Consider the following 13,960-nt stretch of genomic DNA (forward strand, 5'->3'; position numbering starts at 1 on the left):
GGTTTGATAGATGGCAGCACACGATGACAACACCAATTTCCCTCAGGAACGTCCTCCGTCTTCAAACACGGGTACTTATTGAACCGCCCTCGTAGTGTTGTCAGGAGTCCCGTATTTCCCGAAAAGTCCCGTATTTCTGGCATAATTTTAAACGTCCCTCCGGAACAGACTCTGTCCCGTAGTCAAACCTTACTTACTTTATTTTTAGGGAATCAATCGCACTACGATTGACCCATAAGCCTATGTCGACCGATACGTACGATACCCAGAGGGTATTAGTACCCATCACCTGCTCACACCTGCCTGACGCCATTATCAAAGTATTATCTGTCTCTTTGTTTTATCGCAGATTCTATTGATGTGAGCAAATTATGTAGTCCGGACTTGACAAAGAGTGAATTAATGACCATTTTTAACTATGACTATAATTGATGCATTGAATTGTAGAAATATTTAAAATCAAACAAAGATATGTTAAAGCCTACACGATCTTTTTCAAAATGTAAGTAACAGTAAATATATAAAAATAAGAACGGAAGGTTAATGGTTTTCATTTGTCCCGGAAAAAAATTGTAATGCCGTCTTCATTCCGATAAAGTTAATGTTTTTGCGGTAGGTACTTCTTGGTTTTGTAAATAAAGATAGTAATATCGTGTAGTCGAAAATCATTAGAGAAAATTGTTTTATTTTATTTTCTATGTTGTCTTGTTTTTTGATTGTTGCTACATGTGCTACCATAGCATAATTATCCTTCGTATAGATAAGTTACAGGCAGTAATCAATTCGAGCACTGTAAAAACGAATACATTTTCGTGTATTCGAGATAATTTACAAAAAACATTAAGTTGCAACAATAGCCGTTATTTAAATAATAAGATAATATTCAATAATGAAACATTCCTATTATTACGTTTGTTGATGTCGGAGTAAGCAGGTGCATTCTTAAAAAATTGAAAATATGGAATCTCTATTATTATCTGTGTTAATGAGTATAATTGTGCCATTGGGAATCAGCATTTTGTTAGTATATATAATTTTTAAACAAAGATACACGTACTGGGACAACTTCGACATTGCTGTAAAACGCCCTCAGTTTCCTTATGGAAGTCTGGGAAATCCATTCAATAAGACTGTATCTGGACTAGTTACAGTAGCAGATGCATATAGAAGTTTTAAGAGAAGCAATCAAAAGCATGGCGGAATATACGTTTATTTTACTCCACTCTATTTACCAGTAAATCCAGTCATCATCAAGAACATCCTTATTAAAGACTTCAACTATTTCTCCGACAGGGTTGCTTATTATAACAAAAAGCACGATCCTTTAAGCTTCAATTTATTGACGGCGGTAGGTCAAGAATGGAAAGATATGAGATATAAATTGACACCACTTTTTACTATAAGCAAATTAAAACTAATGTGTCCCTTGTTGCAAATACATAACGAAAGATTCGTAAAAAAAATAGACGATTATGTAAGAAGAATGGAGCCTGTTGAGATAAAGGAGTTGATGGGATGCCTGACAACAGATATTATTGGCCGTTGCTCACTTGGAGTAGAATGTAACAGTATGGAACATCCAAACACCGATTTTAGAAAATTCGGAAAACGCCTTTTCCATTTCACACCGTTTCGACTTCTAAAAGCAACATTCACCAGAGGTTTCCCTAAATTGGCAAGGTACCTAGGACTGGGTGTATTTCCGAAAGATGTTTCAGATTTTTTTATGAACATTGTGGACGAAGTTTTTGATTATAGAACTAAGAACAATGCAAAATATAACGATTTCTTTCAATCATTAATGGAATTGGAGAAAAACGAGACCAACGAGAAAGTAAAAAAAACTAACATTGCGACTCAGGCACTGCTGCTCTTCAACGCTGGCTTCGAAACAACCTCGTCCGCTTTAACACATGCTATTTATGAACTTGGTTGTAATCTTGAAATACAAGAGAAGCTGCGCAAAGAGGTGACAACGGTTTTGGAGAAACATAATGGACTATTGTCTTACGAGGCTCTTACGGAAATGGAATACCTTGACAGAGTAACGGACGGTGAGAAAAAATAATTAAATTTTAATTCTTTAATATGAAATATTATTCTGAAAATTCATTTGTGAATATTTACCCACTACACACTTCCTCAAATTAATGAGGAAGAAAAATTTTTTGTTGCTGTTGTCACACCCCGCCGGGAATCGAACCCGGGCTCTTTGGCTTTACGCGCCAATGCTTTGACCACTAAGCTACGAGAGATGACAACAGCAACAACGACAAACCGTACTTATTAGGTCACAAATCCGTCGAACTAATATATACTATGCTTAAACATACATACAATTTTTTTAGACATCTTTTAGAAGTGAGTTAGTTTAATATGAAATATTATTCTGAAAATTCATTTCTTGAATTCTTTTTTTTTTGCCCACTACACACTTCCTCAAATTAATGAGGAAAAATTTGTTGCTGTTGTCACACCCCCGCCGGGAATCGAACCCGGGCTCTTTGGCTTTACGCGCCAATGCTTTGACCACTAAGCTACGAGAGATGACAACAGCAACAACGACAAACCGTACTTATTAGGTCACAAATCCGTCGAACTAATATATACTATGATTAAANTATTATATTTTTCTGAAGGTAACAAAGTAAGTTTGAGCTATTTTGGAGGAAGGAATGTGTTTGTACTGGAGCTCGATAAAAATTTTCAAAAACATCCGGACTCCATTTAAAATTACTTGTCGACCGTTGGTATAGGGATTGACATTTTATTTTGAATATTAAAATATTAAAAAAGAAATTGAAACAAAGAACCGATATTAAACCAGGTCCGAATTCTTTGATTCTTCTTTTATACATGTAACGTTTATTATTCCAGAGACATTAAGAAAGTATCCGTCCCTCCCCATATCGATCAGAAAATGTATACAAGATTATCGCGTAGAAGGCACCAATTTGGTTATCCAAAAGGGGGTAAAGGTATGCATATCAATTTTGGGTATACACAGGGATCCAGAATATTATCCAAACCCGGAGGTATTCGATCCGGAACGATTTACTGAAATAAATAAAAGTAAACGACCTCCTTGCACGTATTTGCCATTTCTGGATGGACCCCGCAATTGCATAGGTTATTGTATAGATACATAGTAGAATTGGTTCAGAATCTTATGAATCTTGACCTTTGTTACATTCCTGGCGGTATACATTGTGAATGCAATAAGGTCAGTCTCTTGCACAGGCGACGACATGAGATTTTGGACTATACCTAATCATTATATTATTGGGAGATTACATGTGAAGTAACCGATCAACATTCTTTTCTTTCGGTGCCGTTTATAAACTACGTCGTTTCTCCTCATCCATTCGTCACGATGCGCCTCGTTTTCTGCATACCCCTCAAATATTACGTTACAAAACACCGACCTCCCATTACAAGCAAATAATCGCGATTAAGAATGGCATAGGTCAGGGATGGCGAACCAATGGCACTCGTGCCATTGGTGGCACGCGACACAATATTTTGGGCACGTCACAATGTTTCTGTGATTGATTCTTTAATCAAGGAATTTTCAGCAAGATTTTCTCACTTCAGAGAATTATCGGAAATACTAATAGGTACGAAAGTTTATTATGTACCCTGATGTGACATTTGAGTCTAGTTCAATATGATTCAAAAAGTTGTTGGAACAAGGAAAGAGTTAGAAATAATTGAAACAGAAAGACTGCCAGGGCAATACAGGTGAAAATGCTAATAATAAAATTTTGGAAACATGGAATGCAATAACAAACACATTTAATTTTTTGAAAAAGCTGGCGTATGATATTTTAATAAATGTTTTCATCAACCTATACGTGCGAGTTATCATTTTCAGAGATTAATAACATCAAAAACTCGCAGTTACAAACCGTTTGGTAGATGACTCTAGTTCAGCATGCATTCTGCTAAAATTAACATCTTACAACCCTAACATAAGTTATTTGTCATCTAATCTGCAAAAACAGAAGTCACACTAANAACGAATGAAAACGATTCTTGCAATATGTGAATAATGAATGACATTAAATGATTGTTCAACGATAAGAATCACACAAAGTGATAATTATAATATAGATAAATATACAATCTGCAATACTCTGAACCATTATTTTTTTTCTGTAAATCACGAACCTAGTCTAGCTCTTTCTTTGTATGGTTTCGGCTACGAAGCGAAATTTTCTTGAGCAAGTAGTTTATTAACCATATTTATCGAGAGAAAAATCGCGAAAGGTCTCAATTTCAACAAAGCAGTGCATATTTTGTCATTATACAATGTGTGTTTGCTCATCTCAAGTTGAATGCTTGCCATTTTAAATTTTATGTTGTAGCGGGTTAAGTTAATATCTAAGGTGGTCCAGCATGTGATATCCTCTACAGTAAATACTAATGTATTTTGGCAATTTGGAGAAAAGAAAAGACATACCGTATTTCTGACATAGTCTGTACGAAGAAGTCTGACCAACGACGAATGAAATTCACATTTGTTTATCAACGACAATATACAATTAATCCCGTCTTAATATCAGGTCATATGAAAGAGAATACGTATCTATTGATATTGGTAATTCAAACATAAATTCTTCCGTAAAAGAAATTATTCCATTACAACAGCCAACACTGATATTGTAAAAGATAATGATACAATTAAAAGTAAACATTTGCTTTCTTCCATTTATGCTGTTATGTTTCGCTGTTTATGTGCATAATTACCATTTATAAAAATGTTACAAGCAGATAATTTTTGAAAAACAATTTCTAACCGGTTGTTGTTAAAAAAAATATCACCAAGAATGTTAATAACTACAGATCTTTCGTATTGAATATGTATATATGTAGATATATTTATATTCGCGTCATTCAAATTTTATTTGATAATGATACAATTAAAAGTAAACATTTGCTTTCTTCCATTTATGCTGTTATGTTTCGCTGTTTATGTGCATAATTACCATTTATAAAAATGTTACAAGCAGATAATTTTTGAAAAACAATTTCTAACCGGTTGTTGTTAAAAAACAGATCTTTCGTATTGAATATGTATATATGTAGATATATTTATATTCGCGTCATTCAAATTTTATTTGAAATAGTAGGTACATTTAGTAAGTTAATATATACTGGATATGTACCAGCAGTAATTGGATTTTCATAAATAAGAAATAGGGAATATTTAATAGTATTTGTGTTAATTGGAATGCGCTTTTTGTTATTATCTTTTACTATAAAAAAAAGACACATGAACTGGAGCAAGTTCGACATTCTTGTTAAACCTTCTCAGTTTCGTTATGGAAAATTTAGAAAAAAAAGGAAATTAATCAAAAACATGGTGGAAATATATATTTCACTCTACTCTATTTATCGATAGATCTACTCATTATCAAGACACATTTAATAAAGATTTCAACTGCTTCTCCGAAAGGATCTTACAAGTCATATTAAATGCTAAATTTTAGGTATAAGGAAGCCAGATAACTCAGGACGGAAGGAGTAGTAGGTATATAAAGCAGAGGATAGCGAAGCGGTCAAGTCGCTTTCAATAAAAATTTAGAAATTCGAAAAAGATTATTAAAGGTATATGCTTGGAGCGCGACACTGTACGGGTGCGAAAGATGGACGGTGGACGAGGCGGAAAAGAAAAGGTTAGATGCGTTCAAAAATGTGGTGTTACAGGCGAATGATGAAAATACCATGGACAGAGAAGGTTAGAAATACAGAGGTATTAGAAAGAATAGGAGAACAGAGGACTCTATGGAAGTCGATATTGCAATTCCAGCTTAATTTGAGCCATATGTTAGGTATAATCAACAATAAGTTCAGTGCTATCCAGATCCCGAAGGATTCGATTTCCAGAAATTCTATGAGTGCAACAAATGTGAAAAGTGATGGTCCACGAGACTGTAGAGATTGATATTTTTATTTTTAAATATTTTTTGCTTGGTATTAAAATATTTCCGTTTTAGGAATGGGATTGCAACTTTTAATTCAATTAGTCACAACTATTTTCAATTCGTGAAGGACTCAATACGTTAATATTTATCTATTGGTGTTGTAAATAATGATATCTAATAATATAACGAAATCGAAAATGAACATTGCAAAATGTTTTACTTTTCTTTCTTATATGTTTCTAGATATGTTACTGTTAGATAATCACAATTCGTATGGATAAGCTATAAGCAGTTTTCAGCTCGAATACTGTAATAACGACTACATTTTCATGTATTCTAGATAATTTCTGAAACACATCAAGTTTTAACAATAGTTGTTGTTAACTTGTGATAAAACTCAATAACTGAAAATATCCGTATCATAAATTTTATAAGTATACATACGTGGTTTGGCTTCGGTATAAGCAGGTGCGTTATTAAAAATTAAAAACATGGAATCTATATTACTATCAGTGTTAATGACTATACTAGCGCCACTGGAAATGGGCATTTTGTTAATATTTTTAATTTTCAAACAGAAGTATACGTATTGGGACAATTTCGACATTGCCGTAAAACGCCCTCAGTTTCCTTACGGAAGTCTAGGAAGTCCGTTTAATAAAACCTCACCTGTACATGTTGCAATAGCAGACGCTTACAAATATTTTAAGGAAAATAATCAAAAACATGGCGGAATATACATATATTTTTCTCCACTATACCTGGTAGTAGATCCCGTCATCGTCAAGAACATCCTTATCAAAGACTTCACATACTTTTCCGACCGCCTTGCCTACTGTAACAAGAAGCATGATCCCTTAAGTTATAATTTATTGATGACCAATGGCCAAGAATGGAAGGATATGAGAACTAAATTGACACCAATTTTTACTAGAAATAAATTGAAACTAATGTTTCCCTTGTTCCAAACGCATAACGACAGATTCGTAAAGAAAATTGACGAATATGTAAGAAGAATGGAACCCGTTGAGATAAAAGATTTGGCGGGGTGCCTGACAACAGATATTATTGGAAGTTGTTCACTTGGAGTAGAATGCAACAGCCTCGAATATCCTAACTGCAATTTTAGAAAATTTGGAAAACGGTTTTTCAATGTCACACCGTTTCGCTTTCTAAAAGGAGCATTCAGCAGAAGTTGTCCTAATTTGGCAAAGGCTCTAGGACTGGTTGTATTTCCCAAAGATGCTTCCGATTTTCTTATAAAAGTTGTGGACGAAGTCGTTGATCACAGAATTAAAAACAATGTAAAACATAACGACTTTTTACAATTATTAATGGAATTAGAGAAAAACGAAGCCAATGATAAAGTTAAAAAAACTAACATTGCGACCCAAGCAGCGATGCTCTTCTACTCTGGTTTCGAATCAACCTCGTCCACCATAACACTTGCAATATACGAACTCAGTTGTAATCCCGAAATACAGGAGGAACTTCGCAAAGAAGTGACTTCGGTTTTGGAAAAATATAATGGAATAATAACTTACGAGGCTCTTATGGAAATGGGATACCTTGATAGGGTTGTCGACGGTGAGCAACAATAATTAAGTTTCAATACTTCGTAGTTATGAGCAAATATAACAACACGTTCATGATTGGTGGTATTGGTCATTATGAAAGCCATCCGATTTAATGGTTACTACTTAATGTTCTCTATAAATTTATTGCTAATATTATCTTTGCAGTATGTATAAAAATTTAATTTCCTCAGAAAAACTAGGAAAACAATAACATTTCTAAATAACCATAACAACAGTTCTGCATATACATAGAAATCGTTTGAATAGTTATATAACAATAAACTTATTACTTTACTCAGTATGAGTTTACTTTAAACTAAATGTGAAAACCATCGAGAAATTAGTTTAGTTTCGTAAAAAACTTTTACGCTTGCATCATACAAAACTGCAGAGAGGAATTACAAATCAACACAAACATAAACACATATGCAATATATATGTTAGGCCCGAAGACCGAAAACGCTCAGTGGCCGGAAAAAAACGCTTATATTGTTGAGACTCCTAATTTTTGCGCGCATTTTGAGCATGCTCAACTTCTCGTACAAGCAATTCGTACCTTTCCTCAGACAGCAACATAGATCTATCGTCACAACTATCAATAATTGGTTTTAGTTTATCATAAAAAATTTCTTTCGCTGATTTATCAGACATTTTAATGAAAGTGTAACTTTTCAAACGACTTTAGTTAGTTGTTTAGTCAATGACAGACTGATCTTCTCGCTACACTGACGAGATCTGTACTGATTTTTCATGAAGTCAAGTTAGTTATAATATACTCAAACTACTAGGTGTTCAATGTAACTTTCTTCCTAGAACTGAAAAACAATTATAAGAAATTTAATATTGTTGAAACGATTCGGCGAGAAAAACCGAAACCATCTTTGGTCCAATTATAGTTGTCAATGATTGAATTGTTTCCTAAAAACTAAAAAATGGATTGAAATTCGTTTTATAAGTACAATATAAATCTCATTGTACGCAGGTAGAAAGCGGCAAATAATACAAGTCGAACATTAAGAACGCGTTGTGAGCGTTCATCAATCAAAACGCGTTCCGGCTGTTTAACAGTTACCAGAACGCGTTGCGAGCGTTTAAAAACAGCCAAAACGCGTTCTGAGCGTTCGAAGGCAGCCAGAACGCGATGTGGCCATTTTTTCCGGGCACTGAGCGTTTTCGGTCTTCGGGCCTAACATATATACAGTACAGCGTAGTCGCGATTTGCTGGCAATTTGTCGAAATGGCAATTTTCGGATTATCGGTTGCTACTAACAGGTTAGCTTCTGACGCCTGTTAGAATGACTCTTTTTGGATATATCCACCAGGGGTCACTTGTGGTACGTGACGCTGTGACGCGTAACGTGACACTTTTCGGTTTTATACCCTAGCAAATTTCCTTCTTATCGTCGATAAAGAAGTTTCACTTAAAATCTATTAAGACTAAGAACTATCTAAACCAACTCAGGTTTTGGGGCCTTTGTTAAGCATGTAAATGTTTTTCTTCCCAGAAACATTAAGAAAGTATCCTGCCGTCTCTATTCTGTTCAGAAAATGTGCACAAGATTATCACGTAGAAGGTACCAATATAACAATAGAAAAAGGGGTAATAGCATGTATATCAATTTTGGGAATACATATGGATCCGGAATATTATCCAAACCCGGAAGTGTTCGATCCTGAACGTTTTACTGAAATAAATAAAAGTAAACGACCTCCTTGCACGTATTTGCCGTTTATCGAAGGACCCCGCAATTGCATAGGTCAGTGTACACATAGTAGACTTAGTTCGAAATCTCATGAATCTCGGCTATTAATTGCGCTATGACAAAAAACTCCGATCGTTCATAGATTTCTATATTTCTACCAGTTAAAACTATTATCTGTCACTATAGTTCACTGTTAGCAGTTCATTTGAAGCTGCATTCCTGGTTATATATTGAGGCACATTTCGTCTTGTAGAGTGAATGCAATAAGGTCCGTCACTTGCGCATACGAAGGCTCATAAGATGTTGAACTATAGTCATAATATTATCGAGAAATTCCATGTACTGCACGCAATCTTTTTTCTCGTGCAGCACCTCTTATTAATTCAACACGAATTTTTTTTTTAGATCTCAAATTTGGATTATTACAAGTGAAGCTTGCATTAGCAAATATTTTGAAAAATTTTAAGTTTTCTATTAATTCGAAAACTGGAATACTTCAAATCGATCCGAAATCGTTTATATACAGATTTTCCAGTAATGTATACATTGACTTCGAGAAAATTTAGGTGCAGCTGTACTCCTAACAATCATTAATTAGTAGTGAATATAGATATAAAATTATACTGATACAATTTACAAACTGGGTTGCCTTTTACACAAGAAATCTATTCAAGAACTTTCAGTTATGAACAGGATGTGTAAATTTACATTTTAATAAAATAAAATTAGTACTAAAAGATTCCGTAGCTTCAACATTTACAAAAGAAAAATACATTAAAAATAGATGTAGTTTAGTGGTATAAATAGTTGAGGGGATAAATATACTGTAAACAATAATATAAATAAATAAAAGAGAGTACAATAAGAACTGTGTTTTCATTAATCAATGTCTTTTATACCAATTATAACTACATTAATGTGAAAATTCATCTTTAATTTTTATCCACTATGAAGAACCTCAAGTTAATGAGGAAAAATTGTTGCTGTGGTCACACCTTTAACTTCATGCACTAATGCTTTTACCACATCGCTACGAGAGGTGACAACATTGGTGCTTAAAGCCAAAAGTCCCGGGTTCGATTCCCGGCGGAGGTGTGACAACAGCAACAATTTTTCCTCATTAACTTGAGGTAATTTACAGTGGATAACAATTAAACTTTCACTTTATATTTAATCACTAGTGAATTTCAAAGAGTTTCATATAGTATCATCTCTAAGTATGTAACTAATGCGATTTCATATTAAATGTCATATATTCCCCTAAAAATTACTTGAACACAAAAATCCAACGAATGTAGGGTATAAGGTCTATTTATGAATGTCAAGCCACAACCAACGTTTCGCTCTCAGTTATAAGGATTTTTCAGGGTAGGTTTCGCAGTGAATTTCTATAAAGCTAAAATGTTGTGACATAAGTTCACAAAGTGACAAGGTAATTATATAATAATAGTAAGCATAAAAAGGCTGTGAGGACAAGATTAAGTTTTAACAATGATTTTAACATTTTTACATTGTCCTAATTGCCATTTTACGAATATTTTTAGCTTAATAATTTTAAATTATTTAAAATATTTGTTATTTTACCTATATTATATAATTATAATGGAATATTGGAATAGACTATTTAATGAAATTACAAATTGTTCGTTGATATTAGAAATCACAAATATAAAACGTACTTCCACAGCAAGTGTCAACCAGAACCCAAAGTATTCGATCTACATTAATATTCACGTACTGATTTTGTTGGTATAATGATATCTAATAATTACCATGTGGACAACAAGGAATATTGAAAAATGTTGTCTTTTATTTTTGTTCCTTATCTTGCCTTTGTTTTTTTACTGTTTCTAGATATGTTAATGTTGCATAATTACCATTGATATACGGGTAACTTACAAATAGTTTCATTTAGAACATTTTCATGTATTCTAGATAATTTCTGAAAACATCATTTTTTAACAATACTTGTTGATTAAATTATATGATAATATTCAATTAGTACACATTAATATATCCTTATTATAGATTTTATAAGTAAGTATGTATACATAAGTGTTTTGGTTTCGGTATAAGCAGGTGCGTTATTAAAAATTAAAAACATGGAATCTATATTACTATCAGTGCTAATGACCATACTAGCGACATTGGGAATGGGCATTTTGTTAATATACATAATTTTTAAGCAAAGGTATACGTATTGGGACGATTTCGACATTGCCGTAAAACGCCCTCAGTTTCCTTATGGAAGTCTGGGAAGCCCGTTTAATAAAACCTCATCCGCACATACTGCAATGGCAGACGTATACAAATATTTTAAGAAAAACAAACAAAAACAAGGCGGAATATACGTATATTGTTCTCCACTTTATGTAGCAATAGATCCTGTCATTGTCAAGAACATCCTTATCAAAGATTTCAACTATTTCTCCGAGCGCCTTGCGTACTACAACAAAAAAAGTGATCCCTTTAGTTTCACTATACTGACCACGAGTGGTCAAGAATGGAAAGATATGAGGACTAAATTGACACCACTTTTCACAATAAATAAATTAAAAACAATGTTTCCTTTGTTGCAAATTCATAACGACAGATTCGTGAAGAAAATAGACGATTATGTAAAAAGAATGGAGCCCGTTGAGATAAAAAATCTGGCGGGATGCATGATAACAGATATTATTGGAAGTTGCTCACTTGGAGTAGAATGCAACAGCCTCGAATATCCTAACTGCAATTTTAGAAAATTTGGAAAACGGTTATTCCATTTCTCACTGTTTCGACTTCTAAAAGCAACATTCAGCAGAGGTTTTCCTAATTTGGCACGGTCTTTAGGACTGGTTGTATTTCCCAGAGATGTTTCACATTTTTTTATGAAAATTGTGGATGAAGTCGTTGATTATAGAATCAAAAATAATATAAAATATAACGATTTCTTACAATCGATAATGGAATTGGAGAAAAGCGAAAAAGACGAGAGAGTTAAAAGAACTAATATTGCGGTGCAATCAACGGTGCTCTTTAGCGCTGGTTTCGATTCAACCTCGTCCACATTAACAGATGCCGTGTACGAACTTGGCTGTAATCCTGAAATACAAGAGAAACTGCGCAAAGAGGTGACATCGGTTTTGGAAAGACATAATGGAGTAATAACTTACGAGGCTCTTATTGAAATGGAATACCTCAATAGAGTTATTGACGGTGAGCAAAAATAATTCTCAGTTTTAATACTTAGTCTTGATTGGTGATGGTATTGGGTCACCCAATTTAAAGACTACTTACTATTCAAGGATCTTTGTAATTTTACTGTTAATATTATATCTCCAAGATGTATAAAAATTCAATTACGTTATACAAGCTGGGAAATCAATGTGTTTTATAAAAACATAGCGATGGTTTTACATATATAGGGGAGAGGTGGCATGAAAGGGACACGTATTGAAAAGGTCAGCTCAAGTTACGGGCAAACAACAAATTTTCTCGGGATAGAAATACTTTTGTTGTGTGATAACATCGATTCACACTAATTTGCACCAAAATTCACGGTCCTGTCTCTTCACTGACGCGAGTATTGCGTGCTTGTGAATTTTTTCATGCTCAAAAGTAAATTTTTTTTAATAATTTCCAAACTTTCTGTAGTGTGTACCAAATAGTTAATTGAACTGCCTGCAATTGTCCGTAATAAGTTATTTATTCAATTTGAAATAAACAATAGGTAAGATACGTTTTAGATGAAATGGTAACAGTAGAGGTTAGATTTTTAAATTTTGTGTAATAGTCATTAAAGGGACACAACAAACGGTTATGAAAGGGACGTCCCCTTCATAGCTGACCCTTTCGTGGTTGGCAATATTTTCTTAAGTTAATGATGTCTCTTTCACCACAAATCGCTCACAGTCACCTCAAAACATCGCTGGTCCTAACGAAATTTTTAATAAAGTAAGTGCAAATAATAAGTATCTTATAGATAATTTCACTCAAAATGAATTTATTACAAATGTCGAAGAAACGCAACCCAGACCTTCCAATGCTGTAGAAGTATATACTGAATCTATTAATCCTAGTAAGCAACAGATTGAACCTTCTACATCAAATGAACCACGGTCTGGATCTTCCAATAGTGAAGTGACGCATTTTGCGTTTTAAATCCACCACACCCTACGCTAACTCCAGAGCAGATTAGGCCGTACCCTAAAGCTACAGCTCGAAAAATAGGAGAAAAGAAACGCAAAGTCAAAACGCCAATTATAACTGAATTCCCAGAAAAAGATAATTACTTTTAGAAAATGTGATAGATATATTAAAGAAAGACACACTCCGAGACAATAAATAAAGTTTAACGCAAGTAAGGCGAATTATCAAAGACAATTCAGCAGTAAAGGAATCGAGCAACATCAAAATTAACAATCAAAAAGTAAATTATTAATTTCTAATTTTTTTGAGAAATGTAGTCTTGCAGCACACGTGCACGTACCTATTGATTAATAATCAGTACGTGTATCGCAAAGTACAAGCTGATTTTCCTTGTTATTGGGTATTGTCCCTTTCATAAACCATCGTGTCCTTTTCAATACACTCTATTAATGAAAGTGACAAAATACATAAGTTTAAAAAATATACAACTAAGGATAAAGAATGGTTTGTTGTTTTGTCCTATTTCGATACTGACATAACTGAGCTTCCTAATTTTGTTTAATTTAATTACTAGGATCCTCGAAACAAAAATGTCCCTTTCATGCCACCTCTCCCCTAAATA

The 13,960-nt window shown here is 33.6% G+C and overlaps 1 protein-coding gene across 1 annotated transcript in view; it reads left to right on the top strand.

Moving 5' to 3' along the window:
• The first annotated feature begins 5,750 nt into the window (after nt 1-5,750).
• LOC108737488 (probable cytochrome P450 6a23) overlaps nt 5,751-13,960 on the top strand; it is a 9,369-nt gene continuing 1,159 nt past the window's right edge. Inside the window, exons 1-4 of the mRNA XM_018470351.2 lie at nt 5,751-7,514; nt 9,010-9,307; nt 9,613-9,635; nt 11,287-12,405. Of these exons, the coding sequence (XP_018325853.2) occupies nt 6,419-7,514; nt 9,010-9,307; nt 9,613-9,635; nt 11,287-12,405 (2,536 nt within the window). The 5' untranslated portion in view covers nt 5,751-6,418. The remainder of the gene's footprint in view (nt 7,515-9,009; nt 9,308-9,612; nt 9,636-11,286; nt 12,406-13,960) is intronic.

Source organism: Agrilus planipennis, unplaced genomic scaffold, assembly GCF_000699045.2.
Source record: "Agrilus planipennis isolate EAB-ADULT unplaced genomic scaffold, Apla_2.0 scaffold117, whole genome shotgun sequence".
NCBI classification, from domain to species: domain Eukaryota; kingdom Metazoa; phylum Arthropoda; class Insecta; order Coleoptera; family Buprestidae; genus Agrilus; species Agrilus planipennis.